The sequence below is a fragment of the Nothobranchius furzeri genome, chromosome 1, assembly GCF_043380555.1.
Source record: "Nothobranchius furzeri strain GRZ-AD chromosome 1, NfurGRZ-RIMD1, whole genome shotgun sequence".
In the NCBI taxonomy this organism is placed as follows: domain Eukaryota; kingdom Metazoa; phylum Chordata; class Actinopteri; order Cyprinodontiformes; family Nothobranchiidae; genus Nothobranchius; species Nothobranchius furzeri.
Window position 1 is genome coordinate 34,858,428 of NC_091741.1, and position 27,590 is coordinate 34,886,017.

Below are 27,590 nucleotides of genomic sequence, written 5' to 3' on the forward strand. Positions count from 1 at the left end.
CATCCAGGTCATTGTAGTCTAATGAGCTTTGAAAGAAAAGCGTCTGGACTTCTTTGAGTTGCTTGAAGACGTTTCACCTCTCATCCGAGAGGCTTTTTCAGTTCTAAGGTCAAAGTGTGGAGAGTCCCAGATTTAAACCCAGTGGGAGTTTCCCCCCGAAGAGGGAACAAAAGACCCCCCGATGATCTTCTACATAAACACATGAGCCAAGGTGTGAGGGTGGGTGTGGGTCCTATTCAGCCAGTGTTTCGGGTGAGCTCATTGTGAAACCTGGCCCCACCCTATCATGTGAATTCCTGAGGTCAGATGGCCCAGGATATGCGTGGGCATTGAGGCATCTGGGAAGGGATCTCAAAACTGGATTATAGGTGGCAGTTGGTGTCGTAAACCACCGCCTCTGTTCAAAGATGGTTGCTCACAGTGGACATAAATGGCTTCCTTTACTCCTCTTTCAAACCATCTGTCCTCTCTGTCCAAAATGTGAACGTTGGCATCCTCGAAAGAGTGACCTTTGTCCTTTAGATGCAAATGAGCTGCTGAGTCCTGTCCCGTGGAGGTGGCTCTTCTATGTTGTGCCATGCGCTTGTGAAGTGGCTGTTTGGTTTCTCCGATGTAGAGGTCTGGGCATTCCTCGCTGCACTGTACAGCATACACCACATTGTTTAGTTTGTGTTTAGGAGTTTTGTCTTTCGGGTGAACCAGTTTCTGTCTGAGTGTGTTGCTGGGTCTGAAGTACACTGGTATGTTGTGTTTGGAGAAAACCCTCCTGAGTTTCTCTGATACACCGGCTACATAGGGGATGACAAGGTTGTTGCGTCTGTCTTTCTTATCCTCCCTCGCTGGTGTCTGGTCTTCTTTTCTGTGCATCTTTGCTGACTTTATAAACGCCCAATTAGGATAGCCACATGTTTAAGTGATTCCTTTATATGTGTGTGTTCCTTCTTTTTCCCTTCCGGCTTAGAGGGAACATGTTCTGCCCGGTGGTGTAAGGTCTTGATTACTCCAAGTTTGTGTTCCAGAGGGTGATGTGAGTCGAAGAGGAGGTACTGGTCCGTGTGTGTGTGGGCTTCCGGTACACTTCAATGTTGAGGTTGCCATTTTCTTCAAGGTGCACAGCGCAGTCCAGGAAAGGCAAGCAGTTGTCCTTTATGTTTTCCCTGGTGAACTTGACGTTTTTGTCCACGGCGTTGACGTGCGTAGTGAAGGATTCCACTTCTTGTGTTTTGATTTTGACCCAGGTGTCATCCACATATCTGTACCAGTGGCTGGGTGCTCTCCCTTTAAAAGAGCCAAGGGCCTTTCTTTCCACTTCCTCCATGTAATGGTTGGCTACAATAGGTGACACGGGGGAGCCCATGGCGCAGCCATGTTTTTGTCTGTAGAAACCTTCGTTGTATTTGAAATATGTAGTGGTGAGGCAGAGGTCTAACAGTGTGCTAATCTGATCGGGTGTGAAGTTGGTCCTGTCCTCCAAGGTGCTGTCTTCTTGTAGTCGTTTTCTGACAGTCCCCACTGCCTCCGTAGTGGGTATGCAAGTGAAGAAGGAGACTACGTCAAAGGATACCATGGTTTCATCTGGATCCAGGGTAAGTTTCTGGACCTTGTCAGTGAAGTCGGTGGAGTTCTTGATGGGGTGTGGGGTGTTCCCCACCAGAGGTGCAAGGATAGTGGCAAGGTGTTTCACGATGTTGTAGGTGACTGAATTTATGCTACTGACAATGGGTCTGAGAGGGATACCTTCCTTGTGGATCTTGGGAAGTCCGTAGATGCAGGGTATGCATCTCCTGGATAAAGGCGGTGATATGTCAGGCGGTTGATGGTTTTGTCCCTTTCAAGGCCTTGAAGGCAAGCTATAACTTTCTTTTTGTAGCTGCTTGTGGGGTCTCGCTTTAAGGCTTCATAGGTGTTGTTGTCACTGAGGAGAGTAGTGATCGTTGCGTGGTAATCCGTTGTGTTTAGGACCACGGCGCACCTTCCCTTATCAGCTGGCAATATAGTGATGGTGTGGTCTTTGCTCAGTGAGGCGACTGCCTTCTTTTCTTGTAACGTGAGGTTAGGCGGAGGGACTTTGGCACTGGAGAGGGTGGCTGAGACTTTCATCCTGATCTGTTCTGCTTCTGTCTGAGATAATTTGTTGATCTGTATGGCAGTTTCAGTGGCTGTGATAAGGTCCACTATGGGCAACTGTTGTGGAGCAATGGCAAAATTGAGTCCTTTGGCTAATACGTTCAGAGATTAAACAGATGTAAGTTCGACTGTTTTGTTGAGCCTTTAGATCAAATCTCTGCCTGTGTTTCTTGGCAGGGTGCCAGCCTCACTCTCGGGAATGACCGGAGGAGAGTTCGGTCGGATAACCTTTGTGTTTGAGACCATCTGCTCGGCTGACTGCGAGCTCTACTTCATGATGGTGCGTACTTTTCGGAGGTGCTCCTTCCACACCTGCCCTGCCTCTGCGAGGTCCAGCTGATCCTAACGGTGAGGACATGACCTCTCAGTAATTTGTTCTGGGATGCCCCCTGCAGGATGTGAACAGTAAGAGCACTACGGTGGTGGAGTCCTGGGAGGGCAGCAAGATCAAGCAGTCATCCTCCCACAGCACAACCAGAAACGCCTCTGTGACGTACACGTGGGCCTTTCAGAGGACCAGCCGCGCTCTAGACGTGAGGACCATTTTCAGAATAAAAGCCCTCCAAACACCAATTCAGATTTCTAATTGGGCCACATTTTTTTGTAGGTTCGTCACTACGTCAGCGACATGGTGAAGATCTACTCCATCAGTGTGACCAACGTCCTGGATGGGGTGGCGTCATCATGTCGGGCATGCGCTCTGGTGCCCCAGAACTCCCAGCAGGCCGGTTCCTCCTGCATCCCCTGTCCTGCTGGTTTCTACATCGACAGAGACACCAACCGATGCCAGGAGTGCCCCCCCAACACCCACCTGGCAGGGCGGCACACCTACGGTCGGGACGCCTGTATCGCCTGTGGACCAGGAAGTGTCAGCAACAAGGTAGCTGGCTGCTCATCGCGTTCCTCCTCGAGTTTCACTTTTTCAGCAATTATTTCAAATTTAAAGGTGCATTATGGAAGTGTGACAGCCAAAACATGTACAGAAATAATAAATGTCTTCTTCATACATTCTCCTGCAATGCCCTGGTCCTGTAGAATGAGCCCTGGCATTTTTACTGTGATTGCCTGTTTTTCTGTAAAATCACAGAAAAAGAGAGATGCTCGGGTCGAGCAGGCTGCTTCATGCGCGTTCACGCTCAGGCATCGCCCGTAGCATTTGCTATCCGTAGCTTTAGCAGCAGAGAGAGAGGCAGTGCCACTTTGTCGCTGTTCCTAACGCCTAGTGACAAAGCTAGCTACATTTCTGAGGACCCTTAGCTACTTTCTGTAGAACTTTCTTCTAGATATTTCCTGCTAATTAGCAACAAAATAGCCATTTTCACTCCGAACCGTTCTTTGGTTTGACGTTGTTTCAGCTGTCATCAAGGATATAAAAGTTACAGATACAAAAGATGTCACTGGTGTGTAGCCCACCTAGTAAGATGTCTGACTCTCATGTAGAAGACCTGGGTTTGATTCTGGGTGTGAACATAGTTTATTTAGAGTTTCCTTTTTACATTAATGGTATATTTTTTTACAGTAAGATGCCCAAATTTTTATTTGAGACTCGCTGAACGGCATTGAATTCACAGATAAAAAGATGTGGGTTCAACTTTCATTTTGGAACAATTTTTCAAGCAAGGGAAGGGAATGATCTGAGCATGCAGGAGGACTGACCCATCATAAACCTTTGTCGGCTGTGCTGAAGAGAAAGCTACAGAACCACATTATTTAATTAATTAGCTGCACGTTCTCCTGTCCTCTGTCCTCCGGGCCACGCACGCACGCACACACACACACACACACAAGGGACTGTCTCAGCTGTTATTTTCGTTAAGGAGTGTGCACGTACAGCATGCGTGCCTCGTGCACGAGCCTACTATTGAAGCTGCCGTTACACTTTTGGCCTGAGGGGGCAATCGCGAGCATAAAAATTCAAAACTCCTTGAAGTCCCTTTAATGAATGATTAAATAAACGTGTTTTTATGGATCTAATAAGGTATAAATAAGAGTTAAGAGTCAAAGCAGAATATCACTAATAAATAGAGTGAGTCAGAGTCAGTTAATAAATAACCACAAACGCTGGAGTCTTTATTACCGTTATGTCACCATCGTCTCTGGTTTCTGTGTTTGACGGCTGCCCCGTTTTTATTCAGGAACATTCCCGCTGCTACAGCAACTGCTCTTTCACCTACATGGAGAACAACCGGACATTGACCTTTGACCTCAGTCCCATGAGCGACGTAGGTTCTCTGGTCATCGGGCCAAGCTTCACCTCGAAAGGCACAAAGTACCTCCACCTGTTTAACGTCAGCCTCTGTGGCCACGAGGTAACCCCACTTCAGCAGACACTAGACTTTAAATACATGCAAATAAATTAGACATTTGTTTATTTGACTTTTGGGGGGGGGGGGGGGGGCATCTCGTTTTCACGAGGGTTGTCTTAAACAAACCATACAGCGACAGAAGGCAGTCGTAAGCACGAACAATTAATGAAAGAGAGAAATATATTTAAAGTCATAATAATCAACAAAAACATTTACAAACCGCCCCACACACACACACACACACACACACACACACACGTGGACCAGCTCACATAGTTCACCCGACCCATCATAAATCTCCAGTACCACAATCTGTAAACAGTAAACACCATAAACACAAACTAAATGTTCAGTATATGATTACCAAAGCCAAGGTTTGTATGGCAGTAAAAATATTATTAAATAATAATAATAAACAAATACACAACTAAATAAATAAATACATAAATAAAGTAATACATAAATAAATAAATACGTAAATACATTAATTAATAAATACAAACTAGTAACTCATCATGTGTGTTAATATCATTTATATTCAAAAAATATTTTCATTCATAATTTTGTTGTTTTTCCTTCATTTCTTTTTTATTTCTGCTTTTTTTATGTATTTAATTATATAATTTAACTGTTTTATTCCTAGTTGTGCTTTCTCTGTAAATTCTTCTGTGTCTGTTAGACGTTTTTCATCCATTTTGAAACGAGTTTCTGTGTGAAAGCTACAAATAATCCCTATGTTGGGGTTATTAGGAGCGAACAATTAGTAAGCTTCAACTTACTTTTGGATTCTTCAATAAATTCTGTAAATATGGGAATATTTACTGATTTATTAATTAATTAAGATATTCTTAGATATACGGGGCACCATTCCCCTTTTTCCGGGGAAAAATTGAATCCAAAACTCTTATCAGTCTTTCTTGAAGTTCGTAGAATCCTTGGAGCAGAGACTTCTCTTCGACACAACAAAGCTACTGGACACAAAAATCTGAATTTTATAACATTTAATTAACAATTTGTCAAATGAATAAACAGTGGAATAGATGAATAATAACCGTGTGATATGATTGAAGATGGATGTGTTTGCATGTGATGGAGGATGTATGAATGGGGTCCTTTGTTCTCACAAAGGAGTAGTGTGTATGTGTGTGTGTGTGTGTGTGTGCGTGTGTATGGATTCAAAATGGAGTCTTGAATACAAGATGGCTGACCCCTTTGTCTGGCTAAAGTGTGGGTGGCAACTTGCACTTTAACTTCCAAAGCACTTAGAATCAGTAGTAACTTAACCTTAAATCACTCAAAACATTTCAAAAGATCATGAAACAACACAAAAGATTAATCACAAATTAATATCTTTTAGTTTCAGCCTGGCCATGACAGAAACCATTTTAAGATACCAAACAATGATCAATAAGCAGTTTATTCTTTCAAAATGACCCGACGGACGTGTTTGGGACGAAAGAGGAAAACACGAAGCTACTTTTTAAGCAATAGACGCGGTTTATTGCTTATTTGAGACTATAGAGGAAACGGGAGAAGAAAAGGAGAGAAAAAAATGAGTTTCCTGATCACCAAAGCAGCAAGGCGTCCCCCGCTGTTATGACTTGACGGTTCTCCGTTTTTCTCCGCAGTTTCCGGCGTCATCCGTCGGTTTGATGCTTTCTCCGTTGTTTGGCGTTCACGAGTGTTTCTCCACGGGCTGGACAGAGACAGCAAAGTTTCTTTCTGTGCTGAGTTATAACTTACAGCGTTTCTGAGAGCTGGATGGAGTTGTTGTTTCCCTCCGCAGTTCTGTGTCCTCAAACATCAGCTGGAGGGGAGCAGAAACGAGCAGATCTGATGGGCTTGCAGTTTAGTTTCCAGCAGTTCCGTGGCTCAACTTGGCACTTAGAGCTTCCGCGTGCTCAAAGAAGTCGGAGCGTTCGACAAGCGTGTCCTCACCGCCAGGTATCCTGGGCAAAAGAACGAGGTTTCTTTGTCTCATTCATGATTTATAGTCTTTGAAGTCGCGGGAAAGCTCCAAGCTCCCGCCTCCCGCAGATCGTGTTTCTGGTATTAGGCGGTGACGTCATCACAATGCTTCCGTGTGCAAAGCATCATGGGAAATGAAGTTTCTTGGCGCTGATGTGATTATTTGCTTTTCAGAGCAATTTAAGCACAGTCATTTTGGAGAAAATCACTGCATAGTAATTTCCTCATGAGGTCAGACCCTCAACATTCCCCCTTTTGGTTTCGGGGATCGCGCCCAAAGCTCGATCGTCGGAAGCACAGATGGGTTTGTTCCTCATGAACGTAGGTCGACTTGATTGTCGGAAGCACAGGTGGGTTTGTCCCTTAGGACGTTGGTCTCCTTGGACGCCTTTGTCTTTGTTCTTTGTCTTGGATCCTGGCGCCTTTGGTCTTTGATCCTGGCGCCTTTGGTCTTTGATCCTGGTCAGGCACAAAGAGGATAGGAAACGGGATAGTCCCCAACGCGCATAACGAGAAGAAGCCACTCACGCAGGTGGTACGCAATGATGATGTCGTCCATGCGAGAGGTAGTAGTGTAGAAGGAGGAAGGTCGGTGGGCGGTTAACTCCACGAGTGGACACAAAGGCATCTCACCGCCGGCCATACAGTTCAGTTTATGGAGCACGCGGTGATGTACGAGGTCCATAGTTCGCAAACGCGCATTGACCTATGTGGTCCCAAGATTCCCCCCTTTTTGGTCCAAAGGGCGGATCAGGACAGTCTTTGGGCTAAAACAAGGACCATTAAACTAAGAGGTACTACAATGTGCTGGTGCGTCAGACAGAGTCATTGACAGACTGAGCTGGGCCGGCACATAACCACTAGTCAATATGTGACCAAGTAAGAAACAAAAATACAGAAACCCAAAAAAAAAAAACATGTAACATATAACATCCAAGAAAATTCATAGCAACCTTGAGGTCTCATAAAATACATTCTTAGGTCATACATTCAGTGTGTAGCTTATAAAGAATGTGACATAATGCAACACTCAGATAAAAATGTGAGGTAGACTAAATTGAGAACTACTCTTAGGTTTACAGAATAACAAAGAAAATGTTGCTCACCCCCTTTAGACAGGTGTGGTACATTCACGCTTGGAGTCTCCCCGAACGCGGTTACGAGGCACACCGTAGGTGAGCAAGTGCATCTTATCTTGGAGTTTATTAACACGCCTGTAGGCGGAATAAGCTATCACGGCCGTGATGAGCCATTCCATCCCCAGGGCGACCAATGTGCAGATTAAAGTCGTATAATCTGTGTCAATGTAGCGTCTTGGGCGTCAAAGTAAGTTCACGCGGGTTTTGTGTGAACTTAACAAATTTGGTTCCTTCAATCAGTAATTGTTGGTCAATTTCTAAATCGAAGGCAAAGTTATAACCCAGGAAAGCGTCCATGATCTCAAACTCTGAGTCATGCTGTTCGAGGTTGAGGTGATGGAGTGTCAGGTTTCTAGTTCAAAGTGGAAATGCCTACCGTCCTTTCAAATACCAATGTTCAGCATCGACCTAAACCTATAGATGTGAGGTGTCACAATTATGGGAACGTTTAACAGGAAACCGAGTTCTAATTTTTTTTTTTTCCAACGTGAATGGGCATTGCACTACTTAGGCTGTACGCTAGGTGGATTTGTGAAAGGTGCACAGTAGAGGGGTAGCAGCTGTCAAGCTAACTTTGAGCAGGTCCAGTGGTACCAAGTACGGGGAAATACGACTTTCAACCAAGCTGTCCAGCGTGGAACTTACTTCCCTGAGCAGGTCCTACATCAAATCTCTCACCACTCGTGTGTACACAATATCCTGAGGTATGGTTTCAGACAAAGTCTTGATTGCACGTAGAGATTCATTAATCAGAGCCTAGAATAGGTACCAGAGCACCCTGTAAGGTTTTAGTAGGTACATCCTGTTAGCGGTCTAGGAAGGAGTTTCTCTTGGTTAGTGAAAGTGACGGCGGGGGGGGGGGGCTTGGTTCTTTGTCGGTTAGTACATGTTAGTGGGTTAAACGTGCACTTTCCCCCCTTTTCCATTTCCATGCATAGAACTATGTAGCGACTACGTCTACCTCCTGCGGGGAGTCTGGTCTCTGTACCCGCGGGGATGGTTTGACGTAGGGTTTGATTTGGTTTGCATGCACCCATTTGTAGACAGGCTCCTGTCTCGCTTTGGTGATGCGTAACCTGTATGCAACTGGAGAGAGTTTTGCCACGATCTCAAATGGTCCTGACCAGCAGGGCAGGAACTTCTTAGCTTTGCGTGCCGGTTGGGCGAACCGAAAGTAGAATACTTTGTCACCCACCTCGTATTCGCGGCTGGTTGTCTTTTGGTCGTAGTAGGCTTTAGCGCCTTCTACGTTGGTCTCCAGTTTCTTCTGAGCGTGCGCGAACGTAGCTCTGAGGTGTGTTTTCAAGTCTGCCACATACTGATGAGCGGTATAGGCAGTGGCAACACTGACATCCTCTGGGTGATACAGGAGGTGCAGTGGTAGAGTCATCAGTCTGCCGGTCATCATCTCAAAGGGCGTAACCCCCGTGGATCTCTGGGGAGTGGACCGTATGGCCATCAGGACCAGAGGGAGCTTGACGTCCCAGTCCTTCCCCGTGGAGTAGACGCACTTTTTGAGCATGGAGACGACCGTGCGGTTCATCCGTTCGACCTGTCCGGATGACTGTGGGTGATAGGGGAGGTGGAATCTCACTTCCACTCCCAAAAGTTCAAACAGGGACGTCATTACACTGGATGTGAAATGAGTTCCTCGGTCAGAGTCAATGCAGAGTGGAAGTCCCCATCGACTGAAAACGTGGTTAATCAGCAGTACAGCGGTTGTGACGGCTGTATCGTTTGGCGCTGGAAGGCACTCCACCCACTTTGTGAAACTGCAAGTTACAGTTAGCATATATTTGTTTCCTCTTGCCGATTTGGGAACCGGTCCAACCCAGTCGATCTGCAGGTGGGACCAAGGGAAGGTTATTCCCCTGCGTTGCAGTGGTGCTCTAGCAAGCGGCTGGGAGGGTTGAAACTGGGCACAGATGAGGCAGCCTTGGACATAGCTGTGTACGTCCTTGGACATCGACGGCCAATATGCTACTTCTGTCAGTGACGCGAGGGTAGCTTTTGCTCCGCGGTGACCTCCAACCGGAGTGTCGTGGGCGTAGGCAAGCATCACTCCTCTGTGGTCGAGTGGAACAACCCAGCGCGGCGGGCTGTGATCGTCACGCATGTAAACTAACAAATCGTTTTGTAGTTTCAGGTGCGTGAGTTGACGATGCAGGTTTACCAAATCTTGGCTTGCACCAATAGGTGGTGATGGTTGTTTAGACATCGGGCCCTTTTGGAGAAGCTCGCGGATGAGCTTCAGGTCAGGATCTTGTTCCTGCATGGTGACTAGGTCCGCATCATGTGGTTGTCTGCCTAGAAACACGGGTACCCCAACGTTCTGAGGTTCGTCTGCCTGTTTAGCATGGCGACGAGTAATCGCGCAGACCTCGTGAACGGCCTTGGGTGGAAGCCACTCGTCTTTGAATTCCCAGCAGGTTCCCTGGTCAGCACCGAGCTTAGCAAGGCGGTCAGCTTCGTCATTACCATCTTTCTCTGGACCTATGGTCCTGGAGTGACCTTTGACCTTTTTCCAGTAGACCATTATGCCTTTCTCAGTGGTGAGCAGATCACACGCTAGGAATAACTCCGAGTGTTTCACATCTCTGTTCCTGGCGTTTTTCATGTGGTTCTCCTTCCACATGGGGAAGTGAGAAATGAAGCTGTGTCTAGCGTAGTTTGAATCTGAGCAAAGGACGATTTGAGTGATGTCCAAGGCTGCCGCCTGCTGGAGGGTTATCAACACTGCAGCAATTTCAGCGTACTGACTAGACTTTTGGCCCAACCGGTAGTGATTTGGTTGCTTAGTGTCACAGTCCACCCAAACGACTCCAACCCCGGCACGGAGCTGGCCTTCGTGAAGGTAGGCGCATCCGTCAGTGTAAACTTTCGGAAGCCCTTGGCAAACATTCTCATCAAAGTAGCGATGATTGGATGCGGTTGGGTAGACTGCGGCAGGTGTGTCCAGGGGGCCCATGACGGAGTCAGAGTCACAGTGCTGGCAGCCTGCTAGCCCTTGTCCTAGCGCTAGCTTGGTGTTCTGACCATACTTGACCTCAATGTTGTATCCTTGGAGCACCATCATCCACGTCGCAATGCGGCTGTTTGACACTCTTCCTTCGCGCAGACGCTGGCTGTTTAGGAAGGTAACAGGCTGATGACACGTTTCAATGATCACTTTCTGTCCACCGATGTAACTACGAAAGTGTTCGACGGCCCAGACTGTAGAGAGGAGAGCTCTCTCGCAGTCTGAGAGCTGGAGTTCCACCTTGCTCAGAGGCTTGCTGGCGTATGCCACAACTCTCATGTCCTGATCGTGTTTCTGCTTCAAAGCAGCGCTCAGGCAGTGAGAGGAGAAAGTAGCCTCTATGTAGAACTCTTTATCCTTGTCTGGGTAAGCCAGACAGGGTGCGGACGCCAACTTCTGTTTTAGGAACTGGAAGGAGTGTTCTTGGGGTCTGTCCCACACGAAAGGTGTGTCGTTCCGAAGTAGCTCGGTGAGGGGCCTCGCTATTTCAGCGTACTCCTCAATGAACTGCCTGGAGTAGTTGCAGACTCCGAGGAAGCTCCTGAGTTCAGTCAGATTAGCTGGGGCTTTGATGTCCTGAATGGCTCTAATGCGTCCCGCTTGGGGCTCGACTCCATTAGGGCCAACCAGCAGTTCAACATACTCCACTTTGGTTCGACACCACTGTCCCTTGAGAATCGCCAATTTAGCTCCGGCGTCAGCGAGCGGTTGCAGCACGTGACGGAGTTCGGCCAGGTGCTCCTCGAAGGTTCGACTCCTCATCAAGATGTCATCGACATATATGAGGTTCCCTCTGGAAGCAGCATCTGACATGGCTTTGTGGAGGAAGATGTTGAACTCGGCAGGTGAGTTAGAGTAGCCAAAGGGGCAGCGGTTCCAAGTATATTGGCGATTTCCAAAGGAGAAAGCCAGTTTATACTGGTCCGCCGGCTCAACCTTCATGGTCCAGAAGCCGTTGGCTACGTCAACCGTAGAGAAGAAACGAGCATCTCTGACTCTGGCTAGCTCCTGATCTAAATGGATCATAGGCCACCTGGAGAGAGGTACCTGTTTGTTCAGTGCACGATAGTCTATGGTGAGACGCCATTTCCCAGTCGGTTTCAGAACCGGCCAGATGGGAGAGTTGTAAGTGGAGTTACACTCTCTGATGATGTTTTTCTCCTTCAGCTGATTGAGGATCTCCTGGATCGACTCATAAGCAGCGAGGGGAATCTTGTACTGACGTACATAAGTAGGAGGGGCATTCGGGTTCGTCGGAATGCGAACCGTGTGCAGGTTTGTGAGTCCACAGTCCAGGGAGTCCCTGGATAAGACGGACTGAAACTCATAGAACAGGCTTCTAAGCTCTGCTCTCTGCTCCTCTGACTCCAGCGCATCCGCTTTGTCAAGCTGCTGGCTGACTTCGGCCTCGAAGCCGTCATAAGGTTCAGAGGAGGAGGGTCTCTGGTGTTCCGGGCTTTCAACCGGTGACTCAGAGGGTTGAGTATTTATTGCAAAAACCGTTAGACACTGACCGCTGTCAGTATCTAAGGTTGCACTGCAAATGGGTTCCTCAGGAAGGGCTTCATGCCGCTTGATGGTTATCATTTGTGAAGGGAAAGTACTGAATGTGTCTGCACCAACCTGTCTGTCGTTCAAGAACAACGGAAGTTGTCCGATCACGGGGACTGAAAGTTCGAAGTCATGGAATGAGCTATCTATCAGCATGCCCAAGGGCTTTCCTGCCGGCATGTGGATAGGACTCCGGGTCGGATTTTCGACCAACAAGTAAGCAGAACGATTGTTCAGCTCCAAGAGTGGCGTGCCACAGACGGCTAAGTTGAGCTCCAAGAAGTGTGGTGATGGCTGGAAGAAGGCCTGTGTGCCTGGCAGCTTCTGATGCTTCATCAGAGTCAGACGAACAGGCACTCCTTTGACCAGTGGGGGCAGAACCGTGCTGGCCTCAACCACTGCACGGCAGGCCTGTGGAATGGTCTGACCGGACAGCAAGTGTTCAGGGCCTTCTGAGCCAGGCTCAGAGGATGGTGTGGCCCGGGCCCAAAGGACTTGATTGCAAGTGTCCAGCTGGGCACCGAGTCGAACCAGCAGATCTGCTCCGATGAGTGCAGGTGGATCAAGCTGTGGTATGATGCTGAATGTATGTGTGAGCTGTCTTGCTCCAAGCTGGATAGTCAGAGAGCAGACCTCTGGCGCTTTCAGGAGCCTCTGCGGCCAAGTAGGTGACAAGAGCCGATGGCTACGTGTCACACTGACCAGAAGGGGGTCCTTCTGACGCAGGTGTTCAAACATCTGCTGGCTGATGGCTGACTTTTCCGACCAAAGAGCAAGGCGAGCATCTGAGATGTGGGTGCAGTTGATGGTAAGACCACCAACTATGTGTGGTGCATATGGCTGCAGGCTGACGTTCTTCAGCGAGCAGAGAAAAGATGAATGTGTGCGGAACGGAGTTCCAGGAGCGGTTTCATGCCTTTGCAGGCGGACATCGTCTGTGGGAGCCGTAGGGAGGGGCATGACCTTGGAACAAGGGTTTTGCGGCTCACTTATGCTGACCTCAAGAATGGAGGATGGTCGGCTGCTATCTGGGTTCCAGGGCTTAGGTGTGTCCACCTGGGCCCACAGTTGACCCTTCTGGCAGTCGATGAGGGGAGCTAGACGTTCAAGCAGGTCCTGACCAATGAGAAGTGGTTCAGTGTCTAGCTGGCAGACATAAAACGGGTGAACCAGAGTCATGTCTTGGAAGGTGATATCCAGCCACGCCCGGTGAGTGATACACTCCCGGGTCTGGGTGTAGCTGGTGATTTTCAGGTCACAAGGTTCAACCTGGACTGGTTTCCCGAGCGACCGCATGGTGTCAGACACGCGATGGAACAGCGTGGAGCACATCAGGGTGATTTCTGAGCCGGTATCCAGCAGAGCATCAACCTGTATGCATCCACCTACGTTGGTGCTACAGTACAAACGGCGAGCATGATCATGGTTTGTTAAGTCACCAAGGAACTTCAGAAATTTAGTATCAGGTTTCTCTGGGGGGTAGATTTCAGGAGACTCCTGTGATCTACCAGTAGTGTTCCCCCAGCTGATCAGGTAGGTCCTGGCCACGCTGGGAGGTTGAGCCACGCCTAGTCATGCGGACGTTGGCTCTGGGTCTGGCTTCTTAGAAGCAGACTTTGGTGCAGGGGTCTCATCTGCAGATCTCAGCTGTTCCTTCTGTTTAGCTAGGAACTGCTGAAACATCTCCTGGAGGTCGGCTTTGGTCAAGTACTCACCTGCGGACTTGTGTTCGGGACCTACCTGTGGGCGGCGCTCCTTAAACCTTCCACTGTTCCGACCTGCTTGCCGTTGGTTTTGGTTGGGCCACTTCCTGTCTGATTGTCCAGACCTAGGCGGCCAATCAGCACCCCCCTTCCCCTGTTGAGGAGATTGGGACTGCTCTCGCGGTTTAACAGGTCTAGGTTTAGCAGATTTTGGCTTAGTGGGTGGAATTTCTGTGCCTTCGAGCTCCAAACGCGGCTCGGCGTCGGGAGCTAGGTGCATGACGCGGTGATGTGCGTCAGGCTTTTGGGGCTTTCCGCCGGCTTCCCAAGCCTGTTGAGCGTATCTCCTAATCTCCTGAGTTGTCAGTTTTTTCATCCGACAATACATTGAGACTTCGGAGCGAACACACTCGTGCAGGTTGTGAATGAACAGGGATCTGAAGGCAGGGTCTTCCTCGAGCCCAGGGCCGTTTCGACCTTGGAAATAAGCACTTTTGAGTCGGCGATAATACTCTCTGGGGGGTTCGTTCCTCCCGTGTTTGATGGAGAAGGCCCCCATTGTAGCTGACGCAGAGTCTGCATACGTGGCGTATTCATCTCTCAACGCTCGGCAGAGCGAGGAGTACCGATCACGAATGTCAGGTGGTAGAGTTTCCATGAAACCGTGCACCGTTCTAGATGTGGTTTTCCAAATTAGCTTGAGCTTTTCCCTTGAAGAGGGTGCTGGAAGATCAAGCAGACAACGTTCTATCTCCCTGAGATAATCGTCGACGTTGGATTCATTGGTGTTAGGATCAAAGCGTTCTATGTCTTTAGCTAGCGATTCAATTTGACGTACACGGAGCCCTGACTCACGGTACGGCGCGTCATCCTCTGACTCTGACCCACGGTCTGTCTCAGAGGGCGCTGGATATCGCTGGTGTGCTCTGGGCTCCCAATGTTGACTCCTGGGGCCCAAATCGGGGTCCGGCATGTTGTGGCGGGCTGCTGGCACGTCGCGTGGGTGTCTTGGGAGGTCCTCCTCCCGGGGCACGTCTGCGAAGTGCAGCCTGCGTCTTTCAACTGGGGCTTCTGCGTAATACGCTCTGTCCGGGTACGGACTGGCGTATGATGCTTGGTCATGCAGCTGGTTATCGGCATGCCGAATACCGGAGTAGCTAGGATGGGTGGATGGTTGAGGTGCAGCTTGGGCTTGTGCATAACCCCAGCCGGCACCTTGCACCCTTCGTGGACTGGGGGAGCGGTCTAAATAGAGGTGCCGCTCAGCTGGTCGACTTCTCACAGATTGAGAGGGCCATGAAGATGAGGGTGGTGGTCCAACCTGGGGTTCGAGGGCGAATTGCCCTCGGCCCCTAGATGGTCCTGAATGCCTTAGAGTGTGTGTAGGGAACGGGGCCGAAGGTTGGGACAGATGAGCTTCATCTCTCCCCTGCGGCGTGCGTCCGTCCAGAGAGTCCTGGTGTTTCCCCCCTTCCCACTGTCTGTTGTCATCAGCAGAGGGGGGCGGGGTCTCCTCCCCATCTTCCCCAGAATCGGTGCGGGTGTCGTCTTCCTCGATCAGCCTTCCATTTCGCTGTTTTTCAGCTAGCATACTCTGGAGGTTCATGATCTTCTGACCACGTTGGAGTCCTCTCTGATAGAGGATCAGGGCTAACTTAGCTAAGTGAACCTGGATTGGTTTTGTACCATCCGGGTTTTCTATTTGATCAATTACAGCTTCTAGCTCGACGCTACGCTGTTCTTCAGTGAAATCCCTAGAAGGGTAGTCGGGTTCTCGAGCAACCGCGACCAGTTTGGACAATATTTGTCCAGAAAGTAGGCCAGGTTCATAGTCGTGGGCCGCAGCGCCATCTGGTTGCTGGGAGTTGGTCAGTTCACTACTCTGTCCCTCCATTTTAACAACCGAACCAAAATAGCCTAGTAGAGCTTCTGCAGATAGCTCAAAGCTGCACCTTTTGGCAGCAACTGCTAGCTTTGTAGCAGAAAAACACTAAATTAACCTTTGTGCGCACAGGTTTTAGCGTTTTAAGATTGCACGGAATGCCGTGACTGACGCTTAAAATACTATTCCTTTCAGTATTTTAGCAAAAGCTGGTGCGTTGCCGTAGCAACGTCTTACAACACTTGGGGTGTTAAATATGCTAGTTATTCCTTCAGAATATTAGCAAACAAGGTGTTATCAGTCTTTGAGTGAAGGTTTCAGTTAGTTATAATAGCCACTGTGAGTTAAAGTCGCTAAATTAGCAGTTAATTTTAGCCTAAAAGGGTTAGTCAGAATTACTTACACGCTGCACCTTTAATGAGGAACTGAATTTTAACCTAAAAGGTTAGCCAGAATTAATTACACGTTGCACCTTTAAGGAAAAACTGAATTTTAACCTAAAAGGTTAGCCAGAATTAATTACACGTTGCACCTTTAAGGAAAAGCTGAATTTTAACCTAAAAGGTTAGCCAGAATTAATTTACACATTGCACCTTTAAGGAAAAGCTGAATTTTAACCTAAAAGGTTAGCCAGAATTAATTACACGTTGCACCTTTAAGGAAAAACTGAATTTTTAACCTAAAAGGTCAACCAGAATTAATTTACCCGTTGCACCTTTAAAGAAGCACTGAGTTACTGGTGAGAGTTCGATGCAGCTTCCTGCTCAGCGAAATCAGCACCACCCTGTTGCTGGTTCAAGGCTGAACAACGGATTATTTTTAATTCAAGCTCTTTGGATTTATTTGTTTGTTTGTGCCGGATAGAAATCTCTGTGTATCCAAGCCTCACACGGGGCACCAATAAAATGTTGGGGTTATTAGGAGCGAACAATTAGTAAGCTTCAACTTACTTTTGGATTCTTCAATAAATTCTGTAAATATGGGAATATTTACTGATTTATTAATTAATTAAGATATTCTTAGATATACGGGGCACCATTCCCCTTTTTCCGGGGAAAAATTGAATCCAAAACTCTTATCAGTCTTTCTTGAAGTTCGTAGAATCCTTGGAGCAGAGACTTCTCTTCGACACAACAAAGCTACTGGACACAAAAATCTGAATTTTATAACATTTAATTAACAATTTGTCAAATGAATAAACAGTGGAATAGATGAATAATAACCGTGTGATATGATTGAAGATGGATGTGTTTGCATGTGATGGAGGATGTATGAATGGGGTCCTTTGTTCTCACAAAGGAGTAGTGTGTATGTGTGTGTGTGTGTGTGTGCGTGTGTATGGATTCAAAATGGAGTCTTGAATACAAGATGGCTGACCCCTTTGTCTGGCTAAAGTGTGGGTGGCAACTTGCACTTTAACTTCCAAAGCACTTAGAATCAGTAGTAACTTAACCTTAAATCACTCAAAACATTTCAAAAGATCATGAAACAACACAAAAGATTAATCACAAATTAATATCTTTTAGTTTCAGCCTGGCCATGACAGAAACCATTTTAAGATACCAAACAATGATCAATAAGCAGTTTATTCTTTCAAAATGACCCGACGGACGTGTTTGGGACGAAAGAGGAAAACACGAAGCTACTTTTTAAGCAATAGACGCGGTTTATTGCTTATTTGAGACTATAGAGGAAACGGGAGAAGAAAAGGAGAGAAAAAAATGAGTTTCCTGATCACCAAAGCAGCAAGGCGTCCCCCGCTGTTATGACTTGACGGTTCTCCGTTTTTCTCCGCAGTTTCCGGCGTCATCCGTTGGTTTGATGCTTTCTCCGTTGTTTGGCGTTCACGAGTGTTTCTCCACGGGCTGGACAGAGACAGCAAAGTTTCTTTCTGTGCTGAGTTATAACTTACAGCGTTTCTGAGAGCTGGATGGAGTTGTTGTTTCCCTCCGCAGTTCTGTGTCCTCAAACATCAGCTGGAGGGGAGCAGAAACGAGCAGATCTGATGGGCTTGCAGTTTAGTTTCCAGCAGTTCCGTGGCTCAACTTGGCACTTAGAGCTTCCGCGTGCTCAAAGAAGTCGGAGCGTTCGACAAGCGTGTCCTCACCGCCAGGTATCCTGGGCAAAAGAACGAGGTTTCTTTGTCTCATTCATGATTTATAGTCTTTGAAGTCGCGGGAAAGCTCCAAGCTCCCGCCTCCCGCAGATCGTGTTTCTGGTATTAGGCGGTGACGTCATCACAATGCTTCCGTGTGCAAAGCATCATGGGAAATGAAGTTTCTTGGCGCTGATGTGATTATTTGCTTTTCAGAGCAATTTAAGCACAGTCATTTTGGAGAAAATCACTGCATAGTAATTTCCTCATGAGGTCAGACCCTCAACACCTACATGATTCTTTCCTCCTCGTACAGCTCTAGTCACCAACTTTTCACACAAGTTCTAACAAATGCTATTTTACAAACATTCCCTCTTTTGTCCGGTTATTTCTTTGGAACGTTGCCCTTCCGGGGGGTTACGGTAAGAACGTCATGACATTCCTGCAGAAATAATGACGGTGAAAATGCAGCAACAGGAGTTGTTTTAAAATGGCAGCAAAACATTTTTGTCTTGGTTGATTTAGTCTAGCCGTTAGCTCATCAGCCCTGTAGGCTGTCATCTCTATTTCTCTGAACATAGGCTGTTCAGTAAGATATCTGCAAGGAGTAAAAGAGGAATCATGTCTAACTTTTACACGGACGAACACTCCGGAATGCCCTCCATTGTTTCTGGTGGAAGCTTTTTCCTCAGCTGCAGGTTTTTGTATCTTTGCAAACTGAAGGACGACTCTCGTGTCCTCTCAGGGAAAACGAGCCGCCGTCTGCACCAACAACGTCACCAACGTGTCAAGCAAAGACGACCAGAGCGACCTGACTCAGTTTGTCAATGCGGTGGACAGTTTCATCTGTCAATCAACCATCATCCCCGCAGATGGGCGGGGCTTCAGGATGGCCATTTCCTCCCAGTCCATCAGCCTGGCAGACACTTTCATCGGTATGTCCTGTGTTGGACGGCCGTGATGTGGTTAGTGACGATCAGGTAGGAAAAGACACCGTAAATATTGTTCTGTTTTCAGGAGCAACGGTGGATCCTGTTCTAAATGGAGTAAATGCCAAACTGGACCTGTTCCCGGAAAATCTACATGATGTTCCAGACATCAACTTCTTCTACAGGTAGAGACTAGGGTTGTCACGGTAACCGGTGTAGCAGTAAACCCCGGTAAAAAAGTTGACAATAATAATAACCGTCTTGTTTTTTAAAAACTATATTATCTTGGTGGATTACCGTGGCTGCGGTGTAGGCGCGGTGACCCTTACCAGCCACCGTATCATCTGCTGAAGTTGCCGGCGGCACATGCGCACTTTGTTGTTTACAACCAAAACTTTCTTGAAGCTAAAGCTGAAATAATGGCCAAAGGAGGAGACGGCAGCACTCAGGACATTTATTATCCCTCAAAGAAGACAAAGTGGGAAGTACGAGCATCTTTAGGATATCTGAAGAATGCCGAGGGACAGTTGATAGAAGACGGCTATCCTGTTTGCAGCACGAGCAGAAAAAGTGTCTGTGAAAGGCAGCAACGCTTCAAATCTCATGACACATCTGCGTGACCATCACCCACAACTCTACAGTCAACGCAAGGCAAGCTAACGTTAGCGTTTTAGCTAAAATGCGTGATCCGAGGATTTGGGTTGAGGGAGAAAGCAACGAATCGCTATATAAAGCAGCCGCAGCGCCGCTACCTGCATATAAACCGTGTCGCGGACACCGCCATGTTGAAATGACGCTATGCATTACGGGGCTCCCAGGGGCAGATAAGAGTTGGTCTCTCTCCGAGAATAATTATGAATTTAACAATGATTACTGCCTGATGACATTTTCCCACATCTGCAAAGCTCACTGGAAGGACACAAACCGAGGACGATATTTACCTGATATAGGGTTTATTACTCAAGTAAGGGTAAAAAGTATCTGATTAGAAGGCTACTTGAGTACTGAGTATCATCTGATCTAATATTTTTAAAATGATGACATCAAACAGATATAAAATAAGAAGTTATGGGCAAATATTGGTATTTTAAAGACTAAAGGGGGAAAATGTAAACAAATAAACATAATTACAAAATAACACATTTTAGGCTAAATTTAGACACAAACTGAGGACAATATTTCCTGACATACAGGGTTTATTTGTCTGAAAATGCAACACGTTTAAAAAAATACTGCAATAATACCGAAAACTGTGATAATTTTGGTCACAATAACCGTGACAACCCTAGTAGAGACTACACGACAGTGGCTTGTCCACATCTTTTAAAATGGAGTGGCCCAGGTGAGGCACTACTTTGTGCAAGGGTGGCACCGATGGTTATGCTTTTATATTTTTTTCACCCCAAGCCTTTTGTGGACAATGAAAAGCCTATTTGAAGGGAATTCAGTGTTGTGGCACCTGGGGTGGCCAATCAGATTCCATGGGTGGCATTTGCTCCCCCAGGCCTCTCCCTGGACACGCCCCTGCTACACGAAGAACATCCATATTTCCTAAAAGTGTTCTGAATATTTCTGCAGGTCAACACAGGCCACAGCGTCATGTGATCAGGGTCGAAGTTCTGTCGTCACAGTTCGCTGTAGCCCGGAAAAGTCGGAGCGAGGGGAACTCTCCGTACCCAGGTATGTTTGTCTCTCAGGAAATCAAATTGTAGGAACGTTGCTTTTAGTTTTAAGCTGTAAGATTCTAGCTTTATTGTTTATTAACAACACCAAACACTTAAAACCAGCAGTAATTTTCATTTATTATTATTTATGTTTAGTCTCGTGGAGAAAAGCAGCTGTTTTTACTGGATTTTGTGACACAAATCTGTCTTCAGCACATGAATTATTTATTAATGTGAATTTGTTGCAGGCATTTCCACATCTTTAGACAACAAAAAATAAACAAATAATAAATCATGCACTATTATTTCTGACCCTTTTGTGGGTGGTTGGTTTTCGTGCAGCTCGTGTCCTGCAGGAACATGTGATGGATGCACGTTTCACTTCCTGTGGGAGAGCGCCAGCGCCTGCCCCCTCTGCACCGAGGACGACTACCACCAGATAGAGGGAGTGTGCAAAAGAGGCGTGCAGGTAAAAGAGAGAGAGAGACAACTCACCTGCCTCCTTGTACATAGTTAACTGGTTATTTAGTTTTGCCTGGTGACCTGCTTCATGTCTTTCTGCTGCGCTTGGGTGTGATATATGTTGTGCCACTAGAGGGCGCACAGATGCTGCCATCAAAATATGTTTACTGGACAACAACTGAAGCAGTAGTGAACTCGTTGCATGACCAAACAAATGCTCTCAAAGATGCAGTAGTGATGGGATTTATAGCTCTTTCATGGGAGCCGTTCGTTAGTCGGTCGTTTACCTGAAAGAGCCGTTCAAAAGACTGGCTCCTTTCAACGAAGTGAAGCCGGGGGGGGGGTATTAAGAGCAACGTGTTCCTGCGGTGTCCGTGATGGCGCACGGGGTTGGTTAGGGTTCCTCCTACGTCCATCACAGCGGTGGGTAGGGTTTGAGCGGGTGCGCTTGACCGACTTCCGGGGAGGTTTGTTACCGGAAGACAAGATGAACGGCTCTCTACAGGGACTCGGCTCTCATCGTTCACTTTGAAAACCTGTTCAAAAGATTCGATTCGTTCGAGAACGTCACATCCCAAAGATGCAGCAGTTAACAAAGAGTACAATTCTATTCAAGTTTATTTATAAAGCGCCAAATCACGACAAGAGTCGTCTCAAGGCACTTCACATAATAAACATTCCAATTCAGGTCAGTTCATTAAGCCAATCAGAAATAATGTTTCCTATATAAGGAACCCAGCAGGTTGCATCAAGTCACTGACTAGTGTCAGTGACTATACAGCAATCCTCATACTAAGCAAGCATGCAGCGACAGTGGAGAGGAAAACTCTCTTTTAACAGGAAGAAACCTCCAGAGAATCCTGGCTCAGTATAAGCAGCCATCCTCCACGACTCACTGGGGATGGAGAAGACAGAGCAGACACACACACACACACACACACACACACACACACACACACACACACACACACGCGCACACACACACACACACACACACACACACACACACACACACACACACACACACAGTAGTGTGTCTATAGTTACATTGTGATTTCTTAGTAAATATTCTATTTGGTGAGAGATAAACTTTATTGTATTTATCCTAGTGAATCTATAATTAAACGGGTAAACTAGTAGTAGCACATCCAACGTCAAAGAGAGTAAAAAGTTATTATCAGGAGAGGGAGAATGTTTAAGTGGTTAGCAGCAGTGTGCTAGCCGATGGCCCCCTCCATGAGGCCACCACAGCTCAGCAGAACATCGTTGTAGCTTCTTCTGGGGAGAAAAACACTTAGAGAGAAAATAAAGTTAACAGCTGAAATAGCAGGAAATAATACAGTTAAAGAGCAGATCGTGATGTAATAAGTGCATGAACTAGTTTTTCAGCATCACTCCTGGAAAGGATGCTTCTAATCTTAGCAATATTCCGAAGGTGGACCCACAGTATAGGAGTGGTTTATCCTCGGTTACGTTATTCTTGGAACACAATAAGCCTTACATCAAAGCGCTGAGCCGGGAATCACGGCACAGCAAACTGAACCGAGACCATCAACAAGTCAGTCCGCCGTGACGCTTCGGCTTACATCTGACTAGTAAAATAAAGAAGTATCAGTGTAATTATTTATTTCAATGTAAGTGTTTTGTTTTCTGTCTGTGTGGCCTCCTGTACGTGCTGGTAAACACAGCGCTGTGTATTTTGATGCCAGGCGGCCCGCTGCGCAACAGATCCCGACAGACATTTCAGCTCTCATCCTTACGAATGTTGTAACGAGTGTGGGACTTTGGTTGTGCATCAGAATTATGTTAAAAAGAGTGTTTGTATTATTTATACAGCGGCAGCAAAGGTTGTGTGTGTGTGTTGGGGGGTTACGATTAAAGAGCAAGTCACCCCCTAGCAGAATCTTACTCCACTCCCACTTCCTGTGCAACAAATGCTGTTGCCTAGCAGACTGAGAGGGCGGAGCCATTAACAAATACACACACTCAGGCTCACAGCGACATTGTGACATCATATAGTAGCAGCTAACTTTCTAGGGTACCTCTTAAGCCGGGCGTACACGGTGCGACTTTTTCACTTCTTTGAGCCGATTTTCCACTCGTGCGAGAATCCACAAGATCGGGGCGAGTTTAGCGCTGAGCGTGGTGTAGTGTACGGGGGTTACGAGAGGTGATTAACACCATGTGACCAGCTACCGATCAGCAATCGTGAGCTCGCACGGACTTCTGGGGTGTTTAATATTTTGCTCGTCCCTCGTGAGGGTATCGCACTGTTGAAGCGGCGCTGCGAGCGGCTGCGACCCAAAATGTATCAGAACCGCTCACGGCGCATGCGCAATCCTGTATCAACACCGCTCGCCCGCTATTTTGCTAATAACACACGCTGTTCGTTTTTATTTCTACACGTTTTTTACTCACAAAGATTGTCAAGAAAGCGTGTTTGTCGTGTTCATGTCAAATTAAACTGATCACAAAACACAGATTTACTTTCTTTATTTAGTTTTCCTCATCCAACCCCCATAAATCCCTGTGTGTCCTCCTGCAGCGCTCCCGAAGGACAACAGGCAAAACAAGACAAAAAAGTCTGACGTGTTGAGTAAAAACTGCTATTTTTAGCATATTTTTAGGGCCGACGTGTTGCTACCAGCCGTACAGCGTGAGCAGTCAGGTCGCATCCGAGAACTGGGTCGTGCAGTGTGAGCACATGACTCGTGAGATCTGCTCTGCGAGGAAGTCGTACAGTTTGAGCTGAAGCTGAACGCTACGAGTGAAAAAGTCGCACAGTGTCCGCCCGGCTTTAGCCAATAGCGATGGCAGATTTAAATTCAAATGCAGAGTTTTTACCTGACAACGGCACAACACTGACAGTTTTAGGCAGAAAATTTAAATTTTTACTAAAATGCACTAAAGTGCAAAACTATTGACTACACGTGTCTGCAGCACGATTAGACACACATTTATATAGTTTATCAGAAAATAAGTTGAATTGGGGGTGACTTGCTCTTTAATCGAGTATTAACCTGTTAAGGGCTTCAATAACTGGTCAAACACATTTCGGAAAACGTACATCCCTACGTCCTTTATTTCACACAGGAGTTGTGATTCAGATTTGTGTCCAGACTTTTTCCCAGATAAAATTACTCAGCAGTGAAAATATTTCCTCTCAGGAAACTCTGTTTGTGTGGAAGGAGCCAAAGTTATGCACCAAGGGTGTGCCGCTGCCACCTCGAAGCTCCGCCCCCTGCGAGGTCATTGCTCTGTGGCTAAAGGTGGGACTCGGAGTTGGCGCCTTTAAAGCCGTGCTGCTCGTCTCCCTCACATTCTATTTCTGGAAGAAAAACAAGAGGTGAGACGTCCCTGATCATTTTAGTCCCAACCGTCATTAAAGGTGGAACCACAACCTCATTTTCAGGTAAAACAGTTTGTCAGGGAAGAAAGTCGACTGTCTGAAGGCTGTTATTTATTTTATTGTCATAGGATGTTTTCATCCTTCAGAGTTTAGTTTTGTTTAAAAGCTAAAAGAGTGTTTTTCAATCTGGAAGCAGGAAGGAAAGTTAAAAAGATGATCAGTAAGGTATTTTTGCAGCAGTGCTCCTTTAGGTGAAGGGAAGTGAGGGATTATCTTTGGAGTTGAAATTTGGTGGGGATATTACATTTTATTAGACAGAAGCTAAGATAATATTTCATAGGTTTCACTATAAACAAATTTCCTAAAAGCAAAATAAAAATTTTCAAAAGTCAATTTTCTCAAAGCATTTACCCACTTTTTAAATATTATTTTAAAGAGCAAGTCACCCCTTACAAGAAGTGAACTCCACTCCCACTTCATGTTTGAAAAATGCAACAAATGCTGTTGCCTAGCAGACCGAGAGGGCAGAGCCACTAACCAATACACACACTCACGACATTGTGACATCATAATGTACCAGTTTACATCATAGCATACCTCTTAGCCAATAGCGGTGGCAGATTTAAATTCAAATGCAGTGAAGAGTTTTTACCTGACAACGGCACAACACTGACCGTTTCAGGCAGAAAATTTAAATTTTAACTAAAATGCACTAAAGTGCAAAACTACTGACGACACGTGTCTGCAGCACGATTAGACACACATTTATATAGTTTATCAGAAAAAAAAAGTTGATTTGGGGGTGACTTGCTCTTTAAATAAAAGTTTGATGAAAGTAATCATTCATGTAGAACAGCGGCTCCCGAACTTATTTAGCCGCGCACCCCCTTCTATGTCCCGACCATGTCAACGCAACCCCCAGCCCCCACATCAGGGCATGGCTATATATATATATATATATATATATATATATATATATATATATATATATATATATGACCCGCACTTGTATAACGCCTCTCAGAGTAAGGACTCCAAAGTGCTTTACACTACAATGTAGCCACAGCTGCCCTGGGGCGCACTGACAGAGGCGAGGCTGCCGAGCACTGGCGCCACCGGTCCCTCCGACCACCACCAGCAGGCAAGGTGGGTTAAGTGTCTTGCCCAAGGACACAACAGCAGAATTCTCTGTCCGGAGCCGGGATCAAAACTGCAACCTTCTGATTACTGGACAGCCCGCTCAACCTGTTGAGCTACTGCTGCCCTCATATAAATGTATATATATATATATATATATATATATATATATATATAAGCTAAACAGTCACTCGACAGACAGGGTTAAAAAATATGATCGACCTTTTTCTCCATCACTTTCATTTTTTAAATAATTAATAAGCATTCGATACCATTACAATTTCCTTTGATTTAATTTTAAATAAACATTTAGAGTGCCCAGGTAGCACATAAACAATGCAATTTAACGGTTTTCTTAAAGCAGGAACGTTTAACCAGAGCTCTCTCCTTCCTTCTGCTCTGCGTAAACCTGAACTGGTCACCTACTTGAGCGTAATCAAATGTCTCTAGGGGAAAAGATGGAAAAGCTATAGCCATGAGGTTCGTTAATTACAATCTGCCAGAATGACTCGCCACCTTCAGATTCCTCCAACATCTTTAAAAATGATCAAATACGGAACATATCTTGCTATTAGAAGCGTGCGCAGGCCAGAGCGCTGAAGCTCGGAGCATTATTATTATGAAGCTAGGGCACATGCGGAGGACACACACACACACACAAAATATACCTATTTTCAGTTACATTTATTGGGCCCACTTACTTTTTCTTAGGCCCACCCACAAATGAGTTTCTGGCTACGCTAATGGTGACATATGACAGACTTCTCTGAGCTCTGCAGCCATTACTCTTTTCACACTTACGATAGATTTAAAAAAGGCTAAATAACCTGCTAATGGTTCACTTTAATTTTGTGTTTAAAATTAAATAAAAATTATTCACATTTTTGTCTTCATTAAGTCTGGATTACTATTAATTAAACCGTAAAGCGTACTCATTTTACAATGTAGTTTCTACAAAGTAGAGAATAATTTTTACTCTTTTTATTTCTTAGAAAAATATGAATTAAATTACGTCGCTGGGAGTCACGTTGCTGCTGGAGTAAAGTAGACGTTTGTTTTCACCTGAAGATACTCTGATCTTACAAACGTGCTTCTACAAGCTGCCTGTGCTGAAAGATCTCCCCCTGAGTCACTCGCTGTGGTTTCAAACCAGGTTGGAGTACAAGTATTCTCGTCTGGTGATGTCCGCCAACAAGGAATGTGAGCTTCCAGCTGCAGACAGCTGCGCTCTGGCTGAAGGGGAGGAGCCCGACGACGACGTGGTCTACACCCAGAAACCCTCCCTGCTGGGGAAGCTCAGGGCCATAGCCAACAAGGTGTGTGTTCTTAAGGTAACACTGGTGCACATCTACGTTTTTCACTTTTGTTTGTTGACCTTTGATCTGCTCTGGTTGCCAGCATGAGGTTGCAGAGAACAGCGAGTCTGTGCAGCTGAACCCTCAGTCTGATCGATGGGTCATGGGATAAATGGCGACAAACACGGACAGCGAAGACTGGAAAGGTGTCTCTGTCCAACATCTTTGTTTTTTGTGGGGTAAAACTGCAGATCCCAGTTTCAGGACATTCTGGTTAGTCCCCTTCCCTATGGACGCTCAACAGCAGCAACTACAGTGGGATGCTAAAGTTTGGCAGCTTTGCTAATCTTCATGATCTTCTGGTATGAATCGCTGGTTGTTACGATACATAATTCCAGTTAAATACATCATGTAGGAGACACACACCGTGATGTTTGAGAAGTGAAACCAAGTTTATAGGATTTACAGAAAGTGTGCTATAACTGTTCAAACAAAGTTTAGGCAGGTGAATAAATGTGGGTACTGTTGTCATTTTATTGATTCCAAAACTTTTAGAACTAATTATTTGAACTCAAGATTGGTTCAGTAAGCTCAGTGACCCTTGACCTCCATGCACAGGTGAATCCAGTCAGTATTTGTAAGTGTCCCTCCTCTTTGAATGTTCCCTGAAGAGCAGCAACATGGGGCTCTCAAAACAGCTCCCTCATGACCTGGAAGCATGATGTTCACCATCACGGTTTAGGGGAAGGAAACGGAAAGCTGTCTCAGACATTTCAGCTGTCTGTTTTCACGGTTAGGAACATATTGAGGAGATGGAAGACCACAGGCACAGCTCAAGCGAAGGCTCGAAGAGGCAGACCGGGAAAAATCTGGGATAAACAAAAGAAAAGAATGGTGGGAAAGTTCAGAGTCACCCATAGACCAGCACCGAGGACCTACAACATCATCCTTCTGCAGATGGAGC

The 27,590-nt window shown here is 46.3% G+C and overlaps 1 protein-coding gene across 3 annotated transcripts in view; it reads left to right on the forward strand.

Annotated features, from left to right (window-relative positions):
• Nucleotides 1-26,935, forward strand: part of LOC107372770 (endosome/lysosome-associated apoptosis and autophagy regulator family member 2) — a 64,038-nt gene extending 37,103 nt beyond the window's left edge. For 2 of the 3 annotated variants that reach the window (XM_054739897.2, XM_054739898.2), the window contains exons 12-22: nucleotides 2,305-2,407; nucleotides 2,523-2,660; nucleotides 2,735-3,007; nucleotides 4,263-4,436; nucleotides 18,536-18,725; nucleotides 18,808-18,904; nucleotides 20,298-20,399; nucleotides 20,726-20,852; nucleotides 24,013-24,191; nucleotides 26,485-26,647; nucleotides 26,730-26,935. In XM_054739897.2, coding sequence (XP_054595872.2) covers nucleotides 2,305-2,407; nucleotides 2,523-2,660; nucleotides 2,735-3,007; nucleotides 4,263-4,436; nucleotides 18,536-18,725; nucleotides 18,808-18,904; nucleotides 20,298-20,399; nucleotides 20,726-20,852; nucleotides 24,013-24,191; nucleotides 26,485-26,647; nucleotides 26,730-26,798 — 1,615 coding nt within the window. In that variant the 3' untranslated portion in view covers nucleotides 26,799-26,935. The remainder of the gene's footprint in view (nucleotides 1-2,304; nucleotides 2,408-2,522; nucleotides 2,661-2,734; nucleotides 3,008-4,262; nucleotides 4,437-18,535; nucleotides 18,726-18,807; nucleotides 18,905-20,297; nucleotides 20,400-20,725; nucleotides 20,853-24,012; nucleotides 24,192-26,484; nucleotides 26,648-26,729) is intronic. The other variant, XR_008563055.2, reaches the window with a different exon arrangement.
• The last annotated feature ends 655 nt before the right edge of the window (nucleotides 26,936-27,590 follow it).